Source organism: Anabrus simplex, chromosome 2, assembly GCF_040414725.1.
Source record: "Anabrus simplex isolate iqAnaSimp1 chromosome 2, ASM4041472v1, whole genome shotgun sequence".
Classification (NCBI taxonomy): domain Eukaryota; kingdom Metazoa; phylum Arthropoda; class Insecta; order Orthoptera; family Tettigoniidae; genus Anabrus; species Anabrus simplex.
The window spans coordinates 406,872,593-406,895,707 of record NC_090266.1 but is presented as its reverse complement, the minus strand read 5'-3'; the positions used below and the strand labels follow the sequence as shown (position 1 = coordinate 406,895,707).

General features: G+C 38.9%; 2 protein-coding genes across 3 annotated transcripts in view; both read left to right on the top strand.

Annotated features, from left to right (window-relative positions):
* Positions 1-23,115, top strand: part of LOC136862858 (protein PBDC1) — an 83,075-nt gene that overhangs the window by 3,567 nt on the left and 56,393 nt on the right. The gene's annotated exons all lie outside the window — the stretch shown is intronic.
* On the top strand, positions 8,889-18,082 carry LOC136864858 (uncharacterized). Its single transcript, XM_068226454.1, has 4 exons — positions 8,889-9,022; positions 16,738-17,041; positions 17,196-17,403; positions 17,599-18,082. The coding sequence occupies exons 1-4, from the start codon at positions 8,889-8,891 to the stop codon at positions 17,658-17,660; spliced, it is 708 nt and encodes a 235-aa protein (XP_068082555.1). The 3' UTR covers positions 17,661-18,082.

Sequence of the window (23,115 nt, the reverse complement as noted above, 5' to 3'; positions counted from 1 at the left end):
TACTTTAAATAATGTATCCCAGTCAGCACTTCGTTGAGTAGTGGAGGAGAGCTTCGTAATCACAATCAAACGTCAATGCTCCCTCGCTTCCCTGCAAAGTGTGTTCGCTCTCTCGCTTCACTGTGGCGAATGCTTGCTACGTAAGCTGCCCACATTTACGTCACGCCAGCCTGGCCGCACTGGGCTAGCCTGACCGGGAGCCCAGCTGAGCACCTCTGATATAGATTGAAAGTTTTAGGGTTAAATCTAATGAACAGTAGCCTATGTATTGATGCGTGTAATCTCTCAAGTCACAAAAAAAATCATAACATAATGCCAGCCTGCAAGATTAACAGTAACTGCAAGACCTCACATGTTCGGCCCCGCGGTGTAGAGGCAACGCGTCCGCCTGTCATCCGGCGGCCCCGGGGGTTTTAATTGTAAATGATTAATATCCCTGGCCTGGGGACTGGGTGTTTGTGTCGTCCTTAACATTCCTTTCCTCACATTCAACACTTTACACTTCCGCAATTTCCAAATACACGCAGGTTCATAACATATGGTGCAAGTAGGGGCAAAAGATCTTTCTAGCTCAACACCCCGAACAAATAGCATTACAAAAAGAGAAGACCTCACTAGTCTGCCTCCTTGGTGTAACGGTTGGTGTTATTAGCTGCCGTCCTTAGGGGCCCGGGTTCAATTCCCGGTACTGCTAGAAATTTAAGAATGGCAGGAGGGCTGGTATGTGGCTAAGATAGTGCAGCTCCCCTCCAGTAGGGGTGTACCTGAAAAGAGCTGCACAACCTCGGAATGATAAGTTTACCGGGCGAGTTGGCCATGCGGTTAGGAGCGCGCAGCTATGAGTTTGCATCCAGGAGGTAGTGGGTTCGAATCCCACTGTCGGTTTCCATGGTTTACAATTTTCACACCAGGCAAATGCTGGGGCTGTACCTTAATTAAGGCCACAGCCGCTTCCTTCTAATTCCTAGGTCTTTCCTATCCCATCGTCACAATAAGACCTATCTGTATGGGTGTGACGTAAAGCAAAATCTCTAAAAGACCTCACATCGGCAAGTAGGGTCCACAAACTACATGGTTAGCGACACTGAATCGAACCCAACTCTTAGAAAATAACTACAAATCACTACCTTCAGTATTAACAGGGGAGAAAGAGTAAGGTTGTATCCTTAGTATACAAGCTTACATGGCAGGGAGTATATCTTCAGTACCGTACATAGCATGTGTAATTTTTTTAGTATACAGGAACTTGTTTGAAATCTTCTAAAGCAAAACACTCCTCCGTTGCCCACCTGGTGGCCAAGATCATTAAAGCGTCAAGTCTATATGGTCTGACACCGTGCTTAGCTGGTCCGAGTCCCGTTGGTCAAGAAAAGGAATTTCACTGTAAGAATGTTGGCCAGCAGTGTTGAAAAGTCGGTGGTGTACAATTTCTATTCACTAGATTCCGTGCCAAAATCCTGGATTCAATTCCAAACTTCTCCGCAGTGTTCATGTGGAGTGAGGACACTGTTGGTCGTTCGTCCGTTGCATGGAGTTGTAAAGCTTTGAGCAGACCCATGGTGTTATTCAACAGGAGCAGGCTGTTTTTAGTCACTTCATTCTCATGGTAGAGTACACCAACTTTCAGGTACTCAAGGAAAGAGACTAGTCTTGTAACGCACTAAATTAAACCTAATATTAAAAAAACAGTTCTACTTCAGAAATAAAGCAGTACATGTAAGAATTATTTTTCTTACGCTTTTCCCACAACTGTGGGGTCGCGGGTGCGAACTGTGTCGAGGGATTTGGCCCTGTTTTACGGCTGGATGCCCTTCCTGATGCCAGCCTTACAGTGAAGGAGGTAATCATTATTGCTTGTTTATGTGGAGGTTGGTAGTGTAGCGTGTTGTCTGAATATGCAGGGGGAAGTGTTGCAACAACACAAACACCCCGTCCCCAAGCTAGGAGAATTAATTGAACACTATTACCGGGCGAGTTGGCCGTGCGCGTAGAGGCGCGCGGCTGTGAGCTTGCATCCGGGAGATAGTAGGTTCGAATCCCACTATCGGCAGCCCTGAAAATGGTTTTCCGTGGTTTCCCATTTTCACACCAGGCAAATGCTGGGGTTGTACCTTAATTAAGGCCACGGCCGCTTCCTTCCAACTCCTAGGCCTTTCCTATCCCATCGTCGCCATAAGACCTATCTGTGTCGGTGCGACGTAAAGCCCCTGGCAAGTTTTGCTTTACTTTGCTCTATGTTTGCACATTTTCTCATGTAGTGTGTAACTGTCTAAGAATAATATCTTGCTCCTCAATGTGTGGATGTTCTTGAATAATTAGGCTGCTTTCTGAAGACTCATCTCCTCCCGCTGTAGTTATTGGTATCATTCGGCAGAATATGTGTACACATATTGAATTTAATAGATGAATCCAGACAGCCACAGATGAATTGATGAATACATGCCTTGCATTCATTGCATTGTAGACTACAGCTTCAGCTCGGTTTGTCTGTCTTCCACACTTCGTAAATTTTGTTCCTGTTTCGTGAGGAAAACTTCCATATTTCTCTCTCGCAGACAACACTTTCCTCAGACAGCAGCAGTGAACTTTGGTGCCGTTGTCAAATCACTGACAATGTGCTGGTAACTTTACGTCTGTGGATGTAAATTAGTCTATCATAGAGTTTATCTCTCACAAAAGTCATAAGCATATTAATGGCTACATCCAACTTCTGGGGTTCTATCTCACCCATGTAAATGTGTTTCAATACACCATACATTCATTCAAGATGCATATTTGTGTTCACTCTTAAATGCAGGCGGTAACAGTAGGCCCAATTGGAAACACACGGTTCGTACTCACTTTTGAATTGCAAACCAAAAGCCCTGGTGCTTGGGTCACTCTTCAATATGATTAAAACTTGTTCTATCATTTTAGAAAATTCTGTCTCATCCCTTTCTTTTAATAAAGTCAGCAGCAGTTCGTACACTTCAAACTGCTTCTCTTAACTGTTCACTTTTGAAAGATTTTATTTTTGCCAGGCATGATAAACATGCCATGCACAAAATAGGCAAAATTTGGGAGGTAGCATTACCATAGACCAAGCATTATAATACATTTCTGCCATATCTGACATATACTCTCAGTCGAAGGGCTTCTGACAATGCATTTCTTATAACATGAAAGAACAGTGTCATAACACATGTCACTTCTACTTGAGAACATAAAAGCACATGGAAATCCCTGAGAAAGATCATCTAGAACGAGAAGAGTTGTAAGTTCAAATCTGTAATTGCTGAGGCCATGAGTACCATCAAAAAATTCAGAATTGTTGCCATACTGTCGAAGCATTCCCCTTTGTGCTTCATTCATCCTAATAAGAATGATGTCATCAGCTTGCAGTTGAGGATGTGTTTCTAGAAGAATGCTGTGTAGTTTCTAAACCTTAATGCCATCACCAGCAATCCCCATCTCATTAATCCTGGATTTGACAGACGTGCAGTCATTTTTGTGTCAAACTGTGGCTGATTTTAAACTGTACTGCTGCTCTACACGAGATAGATTCTTTCTAATGAGTAGGTGGATACTTTCTAGCCCTGAGCTACCCAAGGAATCTCTAATGTAATCTAGCATTTTATTGAATGGAACTTTCATTGCAAACTTGGCTGCAATGTCAGTTTTTCGGCTGGTGATTGTCTTAGACGACTTCTGGTTGACCTATGCGATTTTGACAGTGCAAGACTGTTACTTTGCCTGACAAATCAAAGTTGGCATAAATTTTTGCAGGACAATGTCCATTAATCTTGTTGCTCCCTAAGCAGTTCAGACAGCCTATTTGTCATTAGTACGGTCAGTACTGTTGTACGGGCTTCCTTCCTGGCACCTACTACAGTGGAGAACATGACGAAACTAGAGAGAATTCAACGCCGAGCAGAACGACTAATTACTCAACACGGTCATTTAAATACAGCCAGGTCACTGCCCCCCATAACTACCCTATGTAAACAAATAGATATTGCTTTCCTGAGAAAATCCCTCGCAGGTAACATTCATATAAACCCTTTCAACCGCTTACAGCTGAACTATCGTTCCACTTAAAGAGGTCGAGGTATGTCCCTTTTCCCTCCATTTGCAAGAACAGTATCATATCAAAGTGGCTTCTTTAATCGTTCTGCTCGGCTGTGGAATGAACTCCCACCACAGATAAAAGAACTACCTCCAGAGAAATTTTGTAAAGAGGTAAAAAGGATGTATATATATTGAAACCTTCTGTACATAATATTTTTCTACTGTGTGAATTTTCAGTATGAGTGAGAGAACGGATGAATGTTTGTGGGATTGTGAGAGAGAGAGACTGTGTGTGTGTGTGTGTGTGTTGAATTACTTGAATGTTGAACATGTCTTGTGAGTATTATGTAAATATGCCTTGTGAATATGGTAACTGTATATAAGCACACTATGTAGACTGTATTTGTATATTTGAATATTGTAATTTTAAGTGGTGATGGAGGCACTTTCGTGTATGTGGGGCTATGCCCTTTCTCCATTCACCATCCATAAATTGTACCTACAGTTAGTGGAAAATAAATAATAATAATAACATTTTACAGTAGCATATATTTTTGCTTTCAGTCTTAAAGTCACCATCGCGATGACATTTTTGCACACCCATATTTTGACCGCCATGCCTTTGCTGGAAGGATGTAGTCTTTACAGTGCACTATGTCTTCTGGTATGGGCTAGAGCAATATTGTTACTTTCATTGATCTGTCTCAGCTTTATCCTTGGCTTTGACAAGATGAAAGTGACCGAGGTATGAGTGATGCTAGTAATGCCATTCCTTGTGCAGCCAGTCCCTGCTATGAATGGTGTGAAAATGTTGCTCATAGGGTCAGTTGGTGCATGCATTTCAGTGGGCTTGGCAGACTGATATGTAATAGCTACTTCTAGCTCGGTGAGGAAAGCAATGGGAAACTACCTCACTCCTCATTTCCCTAGTACGCCTCTTCAGTGATGCCTAGGCCATTTACGACAGCTGATGGCGGAGCTGTTGAGGATCCAACCAGCCTTTGGGCTGAGGACTAAACATACATACACATTTTGACCGCCATACAACAGACTCACAGGCTTCTTCTTTTTCAGTTTCACTTTTCTAATTATAGAACTCCTCTTCACTAGAAATCTCGATTGCCTTATTCACAACAGATACCTCGTGCTCTGATATATAGTGCTGTATAATATCATGTTTTGTAGCATGAGTCTCGTTACACGTCAAGGAAAATTTTGAGTCGGTTCTAAAATCGCATAAATTGCAGATAAACTGTGTATTCGAACCTGAATGCTTCAGATTTATATGTTTCACAAAAGTTTTATTGTGGGTAAAAGCGTTTCAATGTAATGACTGCATGCAAAGCGATTAATGTTTTCATTAAATATTTTGTTTAAACAGAATGTCTATCCTTACAGTGTAAGTACAAATAGCACGTTAACATTCACACAAAGCAGATATACAGTAGCACAGATAGCAGCAGTATTACTCTAATTACATCTTCACTGTCATAAGAGGCAAAAACTGAAAAAACTAACTAATCAACTGTACATGTAGCAGAAAACATCATCATAACTAGAGACAGGAATTTGCCTATTTTATTCCTGTACTCAGAAATGTAGGCTTTTGAGATATAAATCCGTTTTAGGGTATTTTTAGCTATATTTTGCTGGTTTTATTGTGTCTATAAATGCCTATTTCAGGGGTTTGTGCCTATTTGGAGTATAATTGCCTATTTGATGCCTTTTCACTGTATTTTAAAAAGCCAATTTTCTTCCAGTGCATTATATTGTAGCTAGTGTGCTTGACAGAATTCTTCTCTTTTCTCAATATCTGTTTACCCCACGACAAAAATGGGAATTCTCAGAAGTCGCCAGAAATAGTTCTAGGAAAATTTCCATCAGGAGAAACAAGGAACAATTTGACCTTGAAGCCTTCAACCCCTCCAACCTGCTAAGACATGTGCGAGAACCAGTCAACGTCGAACAATGTTGCACAACCCATATACCCTGTACCTCCGTTTCGATGCGAACTGTTGTACGCGTACACTTTATGTTCAGAACGTGTTGTGATTTATTGTGAAGTGGAAGAATAAGAAGTATGTTTGCTGCAATGCCCAAAGAAAAATCGTCGAAGTCTTACTGGCTGAAGCAGTGGATCACAGGGGATCCCAGTTTCACAACGAATGGAAGCGTAATCTGTCAAGCTTGCTGTAAGGAGGTAAGTTCGTTTGTTCCTTTTATCTTTTTTGTGATTGAGAACAATGATCGCATTTTCATTGTAGCATATTTTTGTTGCAGTGCTGTATTATTCGTGAACTTTCAATAATTTATATTGCTAAAATGTAAATAGTCATTCAGTTACTGGACCAGGAGTTAGAACTCCGATGGTCTCCTGTCACAGAAAGGATGATAATTAAATCGGTATTTTGAACTGTGAATTATTTCGTGTGAAAGTAGAGATTTACACCTAAAATGAAAGTTTTAAAACTCTCTTTAAAAAAATCGTGAATTCTATTACACTTCCGCTTTCGCGAAACACATGTTGCAGATCCAATGTAGCCCGACTAGGACGATGCCACAGCGTGTTTTACAAGGTTGCCAAGACTATCTTTACAAGACCAGGCCAGCGAAAAGACCGTTGGTCTGTGTTGCGGGGCTACCCGTGGACCAGCAGAGGTGAAAGAAGGTGCCGGGTTGAATGGGTCTAACTGCAAATTCATGAAGTGATTTAAAACTTTAACAAAGGTTATATTTCTTTCTAATTTCAAAAATCAACAACAAAACTTTAACAACTTTTCACTTAGTGAGATAACAATGACATACCAGGTAACATGACAAAGTTTATACATAGCAAGAACATCCAAAATTTAGTGACTGTTTAGCAATCTGGGCTTCCAGCCCCTCGTTTCAAAATTCGTGAGCACTCAGCTCAAAATTTACAAAGGCACAAATTTAGACAAGGGCAGAAATCCCTCAATACAAATGGAGCACTAGCTCCGTACTCACAATATCGAGCCTCCCAGAGGCACTTTTACAACACTAGAAAAGAGCTGACGTGCTCTCAGTTTTCCACGCATATACAAGGCGACACCAAAAATATCTTACACCTTTTGGCCTTTCATGGCCCAACTTACAAATTGAAACAGGGGTATATCATACCCAACCTATAGGGCCTTCGTGTGAAAGCAATAACAGTTAACTAAATGGCCCGAACAAAAAATGAAAGGAGGCAAATGCTTGTGCTCCTTGATATGAACACTTAAAACATAAAGGGCACTAGGCTGATGAAAACAGGGGCTATTCCCAAACTATGGAGGTGACTCGTATAAGGAAATGTTAAGACATTACGGAAAGGAAGAAAATCAGTTACAAAACGTAGTCGCTTCAAACCAATATGAAGGGGAGCTCGAGAGGGTAAATCACTCTCTATCCCCGAATTACAGTTAGAGATTTTCTGAAATTTTTTACATTAGCTGGCAGAACTTACATTTTAGAGAAGTTGGTTACATAGTTAAGGTTTCGGACCTATCTCTCGGGTTAAACTGCGGAGCTAGCAAGAAATAAGGATGTTAAACGGCCATTACCTTAGTGAAGAACTGCTGCCTGATGGAAAAGGCACCTTCCCGCCTCCTGCTTGACACACACAGTAAGTTAGATGACGATCAGATGGCCAAGAGACGCGTGAAAATCCGCAGTTTATAAACCCTCAGAGAAAGTTCGAGACCTTTCATGAATAATCAAGCCACACCCTCTCAATTTTATTGGAAGATTCAAAATTTACACTCAAAGTCGAAGAAGAAATCCAGGATTGGTTGGAAATTAATTACAAAAATTAGGGATTGGCTGGATTCAAAGCTGGCGGAAAGAAAAGTTAAATATTGCCAACCCAAAAATAAATGAACATCATTTAGAAAAAAAACACAAAAATGTTTGCTCCCGCTCTCCTCCTGACCAATTTGATGTCATGGGTTTCTACTAGAATGATTTTGACAGCAATTTCAAACTGTTTTGTCATTTTTACTAAACCAATAATTTGTAAACTATGAGGTCCACAACCTCACCATGTGCTACTATTATTCATTTCCATCTGCATCATTTGTTTTCTCATTCCCGTGTCTCTTAGGTTAACGCAGTTTTTAGTTTCAATTATTATTTTAAATTAACACCTGTTTCACTGAATTTTGTCGCAATAAGTTGTTTTTTGCTCTGCATATTGATGTAAATATTGTATATTTGTGCTAATTTTGTTTCCGTCTAGGCTCTCTTTTGTTTGTTTTTTCATTTGCTCTTTCATTATGTTTTTTTAGCATTTTTTCAACTTATATTATGTAAATTGTTCCAACCCCCTAATTTTTTCACTGAAGATGGCTCAAGCGAGCCGAAACATGTTTGAATTTGTTTGCTCCGTCTAATGACGGAATATATGATGTATTGAATACGAGGATACTCTCATTTTTCGCCATTGTAAAGTGAAAACCGTCAATACGGAATGATTCTAATATCTTGTAATAATTAAACTTTTCAGTCGTAAAATAAAGTGAGTTATTTTTTACTAAAAATAAGCAAAGGACTAAATATATTACAGTTTCTTTGTGTACTGGGTTATTTATTGTAAATATTTTGTTATTTAAAGTCACTTTCTTTCTTTGTCATTTGGGACTACTGAGGACCACAGGGGCTCATATCTTCTACGTCACTTGGGCCTTCTGGTTTCTCCTCTTGCAGTACTCCATTTTCTGGCTTTGAACTAGCTTTCTTTCTTCCATCCACATATATCTGCTGTTCCCTGTGTTCTTCCTACTAGCAAGTGACGTTGGAAAAATTCCCCGCTGGATGGCTTGCCGAAACTGTGGACGTTCATGTATGGACTCTTGTGGGATCACCAGTTGTTCCAGGTCCGACTTGACAGAAGAGATCCACTTGTTCCTGGATGCCTTCTCTCTACCTGCCACAGCGAAGATCCTGTTGGTAGCTCATTGTTGTGCCGAATTCTGTAGGTGCCTCCCTCTTATCTTATGGGTTCCAGTATTCTCCTCGGGATCCTCCTTTCCCCGAGTTCCAGTTTCTTGAGACGGCCTTTCCTGGTCATCACGAGACACTCAGAGGCGTGTGAAACAGATGATTTACTACTGTATTATAGTGGCTGAGTTTGCGGTTCGTGGAGAGGTACAGTAGATGTCCGTTATAGCGAAAATTCACAACGGCGACAAATTTGCTCGCTATAGCGGATTGTTGTTATATCCGACTTAGGTAAAATTCTGATACAAAGCTCACACAGATCAAAATCGGTATGCACTGGAAATCTGCTTGTTCAACACTTGCGTTTTCACATATTTTCATGTACGGTTTACTCGTTAGTTATTTTAAAATTCTGAGACGTAAAAGCGTATGTTCAATTTCATTCTGAAAAATTGGAGTAGTATTCCTCAAGTGGCTTCTGTGGCAATCATTTCAATTTTCTTATTCATACAGCGTCACCTAACTTAACCTCATATGAATCATGAAAACATATTTCAGGCACCAGTAGAGTAATGATAACTTCTTTGCTATAACTTTACATGGGAATAGCCATTCCGGAATTTAACCAGGCGTGAGAAAATAGTGAAACCTCGTTAATGTGTTCCTCATTACGAAGATTTCTCCCTAGCACCGCACCTTGTTAATTCAAAGTCCCATATTAAATCTATATAAAAATACGTCACTTATCGCGTCACAAATTTTCACTGTTTCCGTTTAAAATGATCGCATTTTCCCTAACCGTGAAAATGTTCTTTGTCATCCCTTGTGAAAGGAACGTGATTTCCAACGCAGATTAGAACCCTCGCCACAGGAGACAGGTCGGGGAAAATTGCGCGAAAACGGAAAATGGCCTTGCATTCCTGAACTGTACGGGGTAAATTTCCCCTTCGGGAAGCAAGCTGTTAGCCTCAGGAAAGTTCAGTTTTGTTTACTGGTTTTCATTGATATTGCTGAATAACACAGTAAGCCTTTTTTTTTTTTTTTTTGCTAGGGGCTTTACGTCGCACCGACACAGGTAGGTCTTATGGCGACGATGGGATAGGAAAGGCCTAGGAGTTGGAAGGAAGCGGCCGTGGCCTTAATTAAGGTACAACCCCAGCATTTGCCTGGTGTGAAAATGGGAAACCACGGAAAACCATTTTCAGGGCTGCCGATAGTGGGATTCGAACCTACTATCTCCCGGATGCAAGCTCACAGCCGCGCGCCTCTACGCGCACGGCCAACTCGCCCGGTAAGCATGTTTGTGCTTGTATTTCGCATTCTATTTAGAAGTTAGAAATGTGTTCTATGTTGAGTGATACAGTGAAGGGTAGCGAATATTTGTCGCGTGATAGCATACGTACTGATTAGGAACATAATCGTGTTAAGTTGACAAGCGTGGTGCATATTTGTCTTGTGGTATGGATACTGAAAAAGTCGAGAAATCTCTGACTATTGAATACGAAATTAAAATCTTGTAAGTGGACAGGCATCAGCATCTTTCAACGGTTGCGTGCATGTTGTAACTCGCACCTTCGAGTTTCGACTCTAGTCGATCGAAGTGTTGTCGCATTGAAGTTGACGGTCAAAGTTGGTCTAGGTCAAAGTCATTCTCTGGTACATGGCAGAGTTTAACCTCAAAATGATTCATGGCCAGAAAATATGTTTAATAACCTACTGGTCCGAAATATTAAGCTTCAGCTGACATTTGCTTTAGAAAGAGTGTGATCTGCAATAATGCGCTGTTTTTTTTTTTTTTTTTTTTTTTTTTGCTCTCTCCACATGGCGCCGGCCGGTCGTGTTGCTCCTCAAGCTGTTGAGAATTTTCAGAAATGTAATAGTTTAATGGAAAGTAGTGAGTGCATAGAATTTAACGACGGGAAGAAGAAGGTGTCAAATACCAGTGGAAGTGTGGATCAGGTCATAGGCCAAAAGGAAACTAATTCGCGAAATGTTTATGTATGTGACGCACGCATCGTGCATGCTGAAGCGGGAAAGTGTGTTGACTGTGTTAATTTATTATCCGAATTGGCCTCAAGGGATGAAATTATTTGAATGTTAAGAGAAGACATTGAAAGTATTAAACGTAATAGACTTAGTTTAAATGGTGTGACTGAAGTGCAAACTGAGACATGGTTGGAAGTAAGTACGAGGAGTTGCAACAGTAGGCCTAAAACTAATCATGATCGGGGCGTAGGCCTAGGTATTGAATTAAGGAATAAGTTCCAGGTCCTTGAATCAATTACTTCTAGTGAAGAAGAATGTGTAAAGATTAATAATGTTCCAGCCATTACAAGGAAGCCTGCACTGGGGTTGAAGAAGAATGTAAGGCAGTTGTGTACGGGGATAGCCATGGTCGGGGTATTGCTGTCGAACTTGGTGATATGCTACCGGAGACTGAAGTTGTAGGTTTTGTCAAGCCAGGTGCTCTGTTCAAAGAGGTTCTTCAGTCAGATATGGAAGAGATGGGAACACTTAATGAGAATGACTACGTGGTTATTATGGCAGGGACGAATGATATTGCTAGAAATGAAGCATCAAACGTGATTTCTGGGGTGAGGAAAGCACTTTGCAAATTAAAGACCACCAATGTAATATTATGTAATGTTCCACATCGACATGATTTAATTGAATGGTCTTGTGTAAATAAGTTAGTTGATGATACAAACAGGCGGCTACAGAAAATTGTCAAATGCTTTCAAAATACAGAAATAATTGATATGAGCAATATGGATCGAGGATATTTCACAAATCATGGCATGCATCTTAGCAGAAGAGGGAAAAAGCAGCTATGTAATATGATAAGAAAGAAAATACAACAGACTCCAGGAAAAACTTATCATGAATAATGCCATACCACTGCTGTTCGATAAAGATGAGGAAGTTGCAGAACATTTGCAAGTAATGAAAGTAAGAAGAGTTGAGCTGAGTGCTACCACTAAAGAAGGATGCCTAGGAGAAGAAAATCAGCTGAAAGGGATTAATGTGATTCTACCACAATCATCAGATACAGCAATACCAGAAAGCACCGAGTACACAGGGAAAACTTGTGAGGAAACCATTGAGATCGTCAGTAGCAGTCAGTTGGATGAACGAGGAGAGGAGTTACTGGAGAAGTTGGATGTTGGAGCACCATCAGGACGAACTGAAGGAGGGCAAGCTAAACAACCAGAAATAAGAACGTCAAGTAGGACAAGGAAACGACCACTATTCCTAGAGCAGGATTTTTTAAGGGAAAAGGTAGCAATAGTTATAATCTAAAGGGAGAGCTAAATTTGTTCCACCAGAATGTTCAATCTTTAAGAAATAAAATTCTAAGTATGGAGGTTCTGTTGGCAGATAACCTACAAGGGTATGATGTTTTATGCTTAACTGAACATTGGTTGATAGAGGATGAGATTTCAAACTTTGTATTAGAAGGTTATGCTCTTGCAAGTAAGTTTTGTAGAAAGAAAATGAAGTGTGGAGGTTCGTATATATATGTGAATAATAATATCAAATGTAAGCAGTTGGATAAATTTGAATATCTGAATGTAGAGGAGCATTTCGAGGCTAGCTTTGTTGAACTAGTGGATTATAAGTTAATACTTATATGCATGTATAGAAATCCTTCTAGTAATGTTGAAACTTTTTATAATAATATTGAAATTATTTTAGATGACCTACAGAATAAGAACAAAAATGTAATAATCATGGGCGACTTCAATGTAGATTTTTTAGGGAATAATGGTTGGCGAGATAAGCAAAGGCTAGAAATGTTGTTTTCCTTGTATGGTCTAAAGGCAGTTGTAAATCAACCAACTAGAATATCTGGGGATACAATGTCAGCAGTAGATCAAGTTGTATTGAATGAGGAAATGTGGAACTATGAAATAGAAGTTTATGATACAGGTTTTTCAGATCATTTTGCTCAAATTGTGCATCTAAATTCTAGGGTAATAGGAAACCATAATTTAAAAAATAACAATGTAATTTACAGGGAAACTAGAATGTGTAACAAGGAAAATATTTCATATTTTAACCAGTTATTGGCCAAGGAAACTTGGGAGAGTGTATATAGAAATAACTCAACTAATGAGGCCTTCAGTGAGTTTTTGGGTTTGTTTGATTATTATTATCAAGTGGCAATACCAGTCAAAAGGGTAATTGTAAAGAATTATAGGAATGCGTGGATTACAACAGGAATTAGAAATTCAAGTAGACGATTAAGGTTTTTAAGCAAATGTGTGAAAGGGAGTAACACCTCATCTGAATTGAAGGATTATTATAAGAAATATAAGAACATATATCAAGAAGTTTTGAAGGCTGCCAAAAGATTACATAATGAGAAAGAGCTAAAAAAAAAATCGAAAAACAGGTCTAAATGTATGTGGAACATTATAAAAAGGGAGAAAGGTACTCCAGCTCCATTAAAAAATAATATTACTCTTACAAATGCAGGGAAAGAAATCAGCGATCCAAAAGAAGTTGCAGAAATATTTAGTAACTATTTTCTAGAAGCAGTTTTGAGGTTAACGGAAAATTTTCAAACATCAGTGACAAGAACAAACTTGAATACAGTTCACAGGAATGTATCATCCATGTTTCTTACTCCTGTGACTGAGCAAGAGATAGATAAGATAATAAAACAGATGGGTAAAAAGAAGTTTTCTGGTTTAGATGGTTATTCAAACTACCTTATTTAATGCTGTTACCAATACATAATCAAGCCTCTCTGTTATTTGATAAATTTGTCACTAACCACTGGTAAATTTCCAGACAAATTCAAGGTAACCAAAGTTGTTCCGATACATAAAAAGGGTAGTGAAGAAGATGCTGGTAACTATAGGCCGGTCTGCCTCCCCTCTGTATTCTTCAAAATACTGGAAAGAATTATGTACGATAGACCATAGACTGTTATCATTCTTAGAGAAGCATAATATATTAGCTGGTTGCCAGAATGGCTTTCGTAAAAATAGATCAACTACCACAGCATTCATTAACTTTATTGAACGGATATATGACACACTAGATGGGAAGGGTGCATGTTTAGGTATTTTCTTGGACTTAACAAAAGCTTTTGATATAATTGACCACAGCTTGCTTTTAGAACAGTTATACATCTATGGAGTTCGGGGAATGGCCTATGACTGGTTCAAATCATTTTTAGGGGATATAAGACAGTGTTGAAATCATATACCAGTACTGATTTGAGCAAAAATGTAATTAAGAATGTGTATTCCTGTGCCAGATACATAGATCATGGTGTTCCACGGGGGTCAGTTTTAGGACCATTATTATTTTTAGTATTTATTAATGATATCGTCCAAATTGTCGATGATATTCAAGGAGTGCGATTAACTTTGTTTGCAGATGATATTACTGTTTTTGTAGCTGATGAAAATTCTGAAGGGTTTGAATTGAAGGCAGGCAATATGAGCTGGCTTGAAGATAATAAATTAATTTTATGTAAACAGAAAACTTCTGTGATTAGATTTCACCATAAGTTTAATTTAAATATGGAAATTAGTCCAATATCATTTGGAGAGACCATAATTGAGTACTCATCATCAACAAAGTTTCTTGGCTTGTGGATGGATGAATCATTAACCTGGGATAAAAACATACAGAGTTTATAGGGAAAAAGCTGTTGTCACAAGCCTTCAAACACACCGGCACAAGACTTCCGCAACAACTAAAACTACAACCACAAACATAGACAAGAGAGGTGTTGCCACCAACTACTTCTGATTCAAACTCAAGACCTGCTGTTTACTATATTAAAACTTGCCAGAGTACATCACAAATTGGAATAAGGTCCTTATCAGTATGACGCATACCAGCTTCAGAAATTTCTCGAAGATTACCATACACAGCTAAAATCAACACAACATAAAAGCAATGGAACTCCACAGAAGATAGAAGAATGGAACCTATGTAACATGAACTAAAATTTTTTAACAAGTGTCTACCTATACTTACCAAATTTTAATGTGTTAAAACTTTTTAAGCGTTTTATATTATGACCCATATGTTTTAATATGTCCTACATACTCATGTTCTAACTTATTGCAACTTTTTACCTTGACTACTGATATTTTAATTACATGCTATTGTATACATTTCCATCCCCCATTAGACATCCGGATGTCTAATACAATAACAACTTGTGAATTGTCTAATGGTTGAAACAAATCATGTACTAGCTGATGATGGCCGTTAAAGAGCCGAAACCGGTACTAGTTTAATCTATTTAAAATAAATTGTGTATTGATTGGTGGAAAAACACTTTTCTTATGTATACTTTGAATCTGCCAATACGGAAAATGAAATTTATAAATAATAATGCAGTGCATAAATATCGATAACGGAAATATAACGCACACTTAATCGCTCGTAATAACGGATGCGTAAGTGATTGGATTCTCGCAATAACTGAAGGATAGTACACAGTTTATGTAGGGATTTGCAAGGGACAGGAAAAAAGCTGTCTTTAAAACAGAGTTCTCGCCATTAGCCGTGCCTACTCGCTGTAGCAGACAATCTGCTGTACTTTGATGCATAGATGCTTCTGCAGGAGTGCTAGGCCTTCTCAAACTTAGTCACTATTATATAATTTATTTAAATAATTTAATACCCCACCCGGTTCGGAGTTGCGGGAAAACCTAGAAGTCTACCATTTGATACTTTTTCCAGGAGTTTTCAGTTATCACTAGGGCTCAGATTCGAGCATATTAGCATATTTTTTTCCTGAATAGTACACATTGAAAGAAGCCTTTCGGTAGTATTTTCATCTCTCTGGGACCAACGGAATTTAAATTTATCGAGCATATAAATGCATAAAACAGCGGTTTTCAGAATAGAAGCATATAAATGCATATTCTTGTGGTTTTCGTTTAAATAGTTTGTTTTTCTTCGAATTCCCCCCCGAATTCGGGCCCTGACCATCCTTAAGGTTCTAAAACAGAAATAATTATTGAAAAGCCTATCTGGTACGAATAATAGAACCGCAGGTTTTTAACCTTTAGTGAGGTCATTCACACGCCCTAATTGGCCTCTGCCGGATTAGAGTGCGATTCGTCAGATAATCTCTGGAAGCCCCAAGCATCCTTTCACTTTGAAATGTGAGGTATTTTAGTGGTGTGCCTATTTTGGGAACCAGTATTGTTTAGGTGGCTTTTCCCATGAAGTGGTGGAAGATCCGACCCTGTCAAGTGAAATTTCTGCATTCTACTCTCAGTTCGTAATCGTATCCGTACGTACCTATCGAGTTCTTGTGATTTCCAAGTATGCGATGCCTAAAGTTAAGGAATCTCTGAGTGTTTTACTCCGACGATGTGCAAAGGAAGACCCTGACTCGTTTTCTACTGAGGGAAAAATTCTTTTCTGCAAAATGCGAAAAAGAGGTAAGTTCTTATTGACTTTTTCACATCTACGTTCTTAAAGATATTACTGGTCAAACGGTTGAAATTTCAAGTAAGCCGTATGTGCAGCATACGGTGCCTACCTACTAGGTAAGTAGAGAGAAGTGTAGACCCGTTAGATCCTCAGATTTTACATTTCCAAGATGGAAATTGATGTTTGGATTTGCTGGTTTTTCATGGGATCGTTAAGAGGGTGCTCGTATTTCTACTGCAATATTTGAAATTAATTTCATAGTCCACAATGCTTTATTTTTGTTCATTCAATGTAATTTTTCTCACTTATGCGTACCTACCTATTTATTTTCAGATCAAGTTTTCGAAGGGTTTCCAATTTTCTCAACATAAAGCCACAAGTGAGCACTCAGCAAAAGTTGAAGAATTTAAAAAAAAGGAAATTGAAGAAACAAGTGCTGATACAACCTTTGTTCAATCAGCAACAGCACTCGGACGAGTTCTCTTCCAAAGTTTATAGGGCGTTTTTAAGTGCCAACATACCCCTCTACAAGGTCGAACATGCTGAGGTTAGAGCTCTCTTCAAGGACTTTGCAGGAAGAGAGTTGCCTCATGAGTCGACCCTACGTAAAAATTACGTTTCTTCAGAGTATGAAAAGGTAGGAATTCATGCACGATTGCCATATTCCGCATTCTCATTTAAACAATTTAGAAGTAATTTTAACATGGATCTGGCTCTGTCGTAATGAAGGTAATCTCTTGATAATATCTTCATTCCACGAAGAATATTCATTCAGGTACTTTCTTCACCAGGTTCTACACGCAATCAGGGACGACATCGGGAGCCACCCAATTTGGTTATCTATCGACGAGACCACAGACTGTTGTAGAAGATACATGGCCAACGTTATTGTTGGAAAACTCAGTCCCAGTGAACCGGGGAAGGGCCACTTAATTCTGTGCAGCGAGCTAGATGTGACAAACCATGGTACCATTGTGCGAACTGCGCAAGCAGCTCTGCGTAAGTATATTTTTGTTAATTTATTTTTTGAGTGTTTTGCCAAAGAATAATAAGTACAGTCTGGCTATAATTTCAATGCATTCTACGTATGCTCAGTGAAGACTCTGATAGTTAAATATCTCTTACAGCCATATGACATGTCAAAATCCCATTAACTGAACGGTTTATCCTTCATTTTATGCATTCCTGTTTCAGGCTTGCTGTGGCCAACCTTTTCAGATGAGGAGGTAAACAAAAGTACTCGCATTGGAGACTGATGCTGCTCCCTACATGATTAAGCCTGGGAAGAGCTTCAAGCTTCTCTACCCATGCAGTGCACAGAGTTGCTGAGGAGCTGGGCGAAAAATCGCCCAGCGTGAAAAGCGTAATTTCCTCACTGAAGAAAATTTTCGTCAAGGCTCCTTCTCGCATCTGTGCCTTCAAGACGATGCATCCAGAGCTCCCTTTACCTCCCGAGCCCATATTGAGGCGATGGGGAACTTGGATATTGGCTGCCTTGTATTACGCTGAAAATCATAGGGCAATTGAAGAGCTAAGACTAGTTGAAATGTTTAAAATCTTCTCATTTTCGAGGTTTTCTCTATCATTCTTTTCATATCTTTTATCTTTACTCCATCATACGGCGCCTAATTTTGTAATTTTCTCAGTTATTCTCCTTGGCTAATGTTTTTCATTTATATTTTTTCCAGGTGATCAATACGTTTGATGAGGCGGACAGCAAGTACATCGCGAAAGCTAAGGCTGCTTTTTAAATGAAGAGCGTGATGCCATCCTTGACTTTCATAAAAGCCTACATGAGTGTCATTCCTGCGGCCATCCTAAAGTTGGAATCGCGAGGGATGGAGTTGGTTGAAGTGGTCGCTACAATACAAGGAGTCATCCAAGAAGCCGACTCGTGGCCTGGAGAGACTGGGAAAACCGTGAAACAAAAATTGCAGTTCGTGCTGGCTCAAAATCCCGGTTGGAGTGCAGCGTTGGACTTGGAGAGGGTGCTGCGTGGCGAGTCTGCACCGTCAGGATTTTCCGAACTACTCTGCACAAGAAGCAGCATCATTCAAGTATTTACCTCTCGTGTCAGTTGACGTCGAAAGATCGTTCTCATCATTGAAACTTTTATTGACTGATTTGAGAAAATCATTCAAAACTGAAAACAGAAAAAATTCTTGTTGTACAGAGCAATGCAGATCTACTTTATGAATCGCCTAATTCTGAACATCTTGTAAATGAACTTTTAAACTGTAACTTTTATCAGAAAACTTCTCATATATATACGTGAAACTTGAATGCGAGTATATCGCAGTGTATCATACATACAATTAGAAAATAAAGCTCGTATATAAAGATATGTTATTGGTTGTTTAGTTTCACTTTCCTTTCTATAGTTTTTAACGGTGTTTTTCGAGCATATTCTGCATATTTAACTGCATATGTTTTTTCGAGCATATCTATGGAGCATATAATGGGTTTTTGAGCATATCTATCGAGCATATAACACATGGTTTTCGAGCATATCTGGAGATTTTATCGAGCATATCGATCCGAGCCCTAGTTATCGCTGTAGGGTGTTTTTTCTCATTAAAACTACTACTTCCACTCATTCAGTTATTTCATAACTAACTCTTAATCAACGATAACAAAATTAGTCCTGTTTTCACTTCTGAAACAAAGAATATTTTCTAGGAAATAGTTTTAAATGACAATTAGTCCTTTTTTTGTCACATGTTAAATTAATTTCATGCATTACACAAATTTTCTGAATATATATATTTCCTAAAATTGTACTTACTTTACTGAGTGAGTTAGCTGTGCGCTTAGGGGCGCGCAGGTGTGAGCTTGCATTCAGGAGGTAGTGGGTTCTTCAAACCCCACTGTGGGCAGCCCTGAAGATGGTTTTCCATGGTTTCCCGTTTTCGCACCAAGCAGATGCTGGGGCTCCACCTTATTTAAGGCCACAGCCTCTTCCTTTCCACTCCTAGCCCTTTCCTATCCCATTGTCGCCATAAGACCTATCTGTGTCTGTGCGACGTAAAGCAAATTGTAAAAAGAGAAAAGTATTTACTTTTTCAACATCATGTTCAAATTGCGTTTTCATTAGTTTTTGAAGTAAATGTATTTTGTCAAGATAAATATTACGCTGAGTAGAACTTGAAGTATTTGTACACTAAATTATCTTAAGAGTTTTTCAGTCCGACTGAAGTATGTTAATAATTTTCTGATAGAGGTATATTTTCTGCTGTATCCATGAGATGGCATTAATAAAAATACGTGGAAAGCTATAGCGATTGAATTAATCATCTGGGAAGCGAAAAGATGCTTAGCAAAGAATAACAACAAATATTGATATTACAACATTCATATTGATATAACATATAATAATGGCAATTAAAACTGAAGATAATTAATTGAATGAATAAAGAAATAAATAGAATTATATATTTTACGCTCTGATGCTACTGTTAGCTTGTACTGCAAGGGTCACACCACTCTTTCAGATGAGACTGTTTTTTCGGTACAGCTATATGTATTAGAGTTTGAAAGCGAGCGCTCCTTTTTGTTGGGGAGCGATCGACCGGGCGATGCCAAGTGAGCCAAATCCGAATGCGAGCAATTACACGGGAATAGAGTTCGGTAAAACCGATCTCCAGTATCGTGATGCATTGCTCCCTTGCAGCACTCTGATAGACAGACATAAATCTGGTTAACTGTTGGCGGGGGGGATGTATTACTTAACGTTCAAGTCACTTTTTATTAATGAGGAAATTGAGAGAGCTACAACGAGGAATTTTTTAATTGAATGAATGGAATTAATGCTAGAACCGGAGTATTTTTTTGTTACAGAGGGGATTATCGTATGGAAGTTTCACATTACAGTAGTTACCATTTTTGTTCTTATCATGTAATACATTAAATACTGTATGTTTTCAAGAGAAATAGAGTGAGGTGTTATTATCTGTAATGTTGTGAAACATATATATATAATTGTACCGAGCGAGTTGGCCGTGCGGTGAGGAGTGCGCAGCTGTGAGCTTGCATTCGGGAGATAGCAGGTTCGAATGCCACTGTTGGCAGCACTGAAGGTGGCTTTTCTTGGTTTTCCATTTCCACACCAGGCAAATTTGGGGCTGTACAGTAATTAAGGCCATGGCTGCATTCTTCTCACTACTAGGCCTTACCGATCCCATCATTGCCATAAGACCCATCTTAGTAGGTGCGACGTAAAGCAACTAGAAAAAAATATACAGACTGTGCCAGTAAAATGTGTACACACTTTGACAGGAGATATCTATTTAATATATTACAAAGCTGGACCGAAAAACAATAGTAAAGTGTAGTATGATGTCCTGTAAACAGATTTACTGTATTTTTTGGTAGGTATATGTATAAAATTAGGCATTTACTACATGTCATGTAAATTAATGTGAAATCCAACTCGCACATGGGTATTTCCTCTGCTGTGTGCTGTGCACTGCGCCAGCTCACACTATTACATTGTATTGTATTGCATTGCTTTTGCATTCAAACAGAAGATTGTGTTTTAGCTGTTGTGTAGTTAATCTACAGTAGTAGCTGCGAGGTGAGTCAGTGGTAGAAGATTGAGCAAAATGTGCGGGTACGTTACGCTAGTGTTGCTACGCGAGAGGCTACAATGAACAAATAAAGCCAAGATTATTGTATGATGTTCTGTAAACATATGCGACACATTGCTGCAACGAAATGGGGCCGAGATTATCGTTTGAACAGCAGAAAGTAATTTTGAAGTGGTATTGGAAAACCGAGGATGTTGTTGAAGTTCATCGGCAATGGAGACGTGTGTACAGAACAGAACTGCCAAAGCGAATAACAATTGCATGCCTTTTAGACAAATTTGAGACTCATGGTACCATACGCGATGTTCACAAGGGCAGATCTGGCAGATCTCGCACAGCAACAAGCCCTGTGTCCTCTGCTATGGTCTTCGAGTGCTTTGAGCACTCACTGCAGACATCTACAAAGCAATGTGCACATGAGACTGGGATTAGCAAAACTAGCGTACGCCATGTTATTAAAATATAAGATAGGAAACTTAAAAGGGTATTGAAAAGGTGGACCCTTTTAAGTTTCCTATCTTACGTTCTCAGTTCAATACGGACAAAAAATGAAATTCTTAGATTTAGATGTTATTAAAATAGCAAAGTTGAAAGTTTTCGTCTGAAGACTTTTGCATGCATTAAATGAAGATGACCCTGATTGGAGAATGCAGTACTGTGAGTGGTTTCGGAACATTGTGCAAGAGGATGAGGCCTTTGTAGGGAAAGTTGTTTGCTCCGATGAGGCACAATTTAAGTTGAACGGAACTGTTAACCAGCATACTGCATCTACTGGTGTGCAAACAATCCACATGTTTTTGTGGAAAAGGCTGTTAATTTACCCAATTTACAAAAGTTGGTCAAAATGTCCGCCATCAGCGTTGACACACTTCTAAGTGCGTGTAACTACTAATCGAGTAAAGTCCAATTGGACCTTTTTTTTTTGAAGGAACAGTAACTGACCAAGTGTACCTGAATATGATATGTATATCTGTCTTACCCGCCATTCGCAGACTCTGTGGAAATGAGGAATTTTACTTCCAATAGGATGGTGCACCCCCGCATTACCACCAAGATGTCCGTGCGTACCTTCATGACAATCTTCCAGGACACTGGATAAGACGAAGAGGTCCAATTGAGTTTCCACCGCGTTCTCCGGATGTAACTCTGTTGGACTTCTATCTACGGGGAACTCTTAAGGATGGTGTATACCGCAGGAAACCAGTTACACTGGCAGTACGTCGGGAAGAAATTGAAACGGCATGTGCTGCAATCACTGAGGATGCTTTAGTAAACGTTACTCGATCAGTAGTTACGCGCACTTAGAAGTGTGTCGACGCTGATGGTGGACATTTTGACCACCTGTTGTAAGTGGAAAACTGGAAAAGTCAAAGATGACTAGTTTCTCATAATTTTCTGTTTGTGTTAATTCAGCTTCATTATGTTAACACAGTTTTTTCTTTGCTTGAAATGTGTGTGCATTTTATTGGCACAATTGTAACATTCTTCTATGAATCTTTTCTATGTTATGTTGAAAGAGTTGTCATCGGGTGCGAGGAACTTCAAAATCCAGTTAAATGGACAATTTATATTGTCATGTTGGCTGATTCGTAACACTTTTATGGTCTGTTGTAGTTTAAACTTTTACAAATTACTTGATGAACTTACAATGTTCTTCTGAGTTTTAGGCAATGGAAAGGAACAAACAAGTGACATATTAAGTCGTATATAGGTGATAGAAATACCACCTGTATTCATTTTTATCCTTTTGTCTCTTCTGTTCCTGTGTTTATCCAGCTTTCATCTTATCCTGCACTTCCCACATCGAGTGAAGATCTGTTAAGATCATTCATTAGCACTATACACAGTCTTAGCTGTTGACCCTGACTACTGCTGTAACGGTTCAAATCCCGTTACAAGATGATATCTGTATTTTTATTATTATTATTATTATTATTATTATTTCATCTGTGATATTATTATTACTATTATTGTATCATTATTATTATTATGTCCGTAGTATTATTATTTTATCTGTGAGATTACTATTATTGTATTATTTTTATTGCTCAATTCAATTCTGCAATGCTTGTCGCGTGATTGTACTTAAATGTATGCATATATACATGTGTGGAGATTTAACACT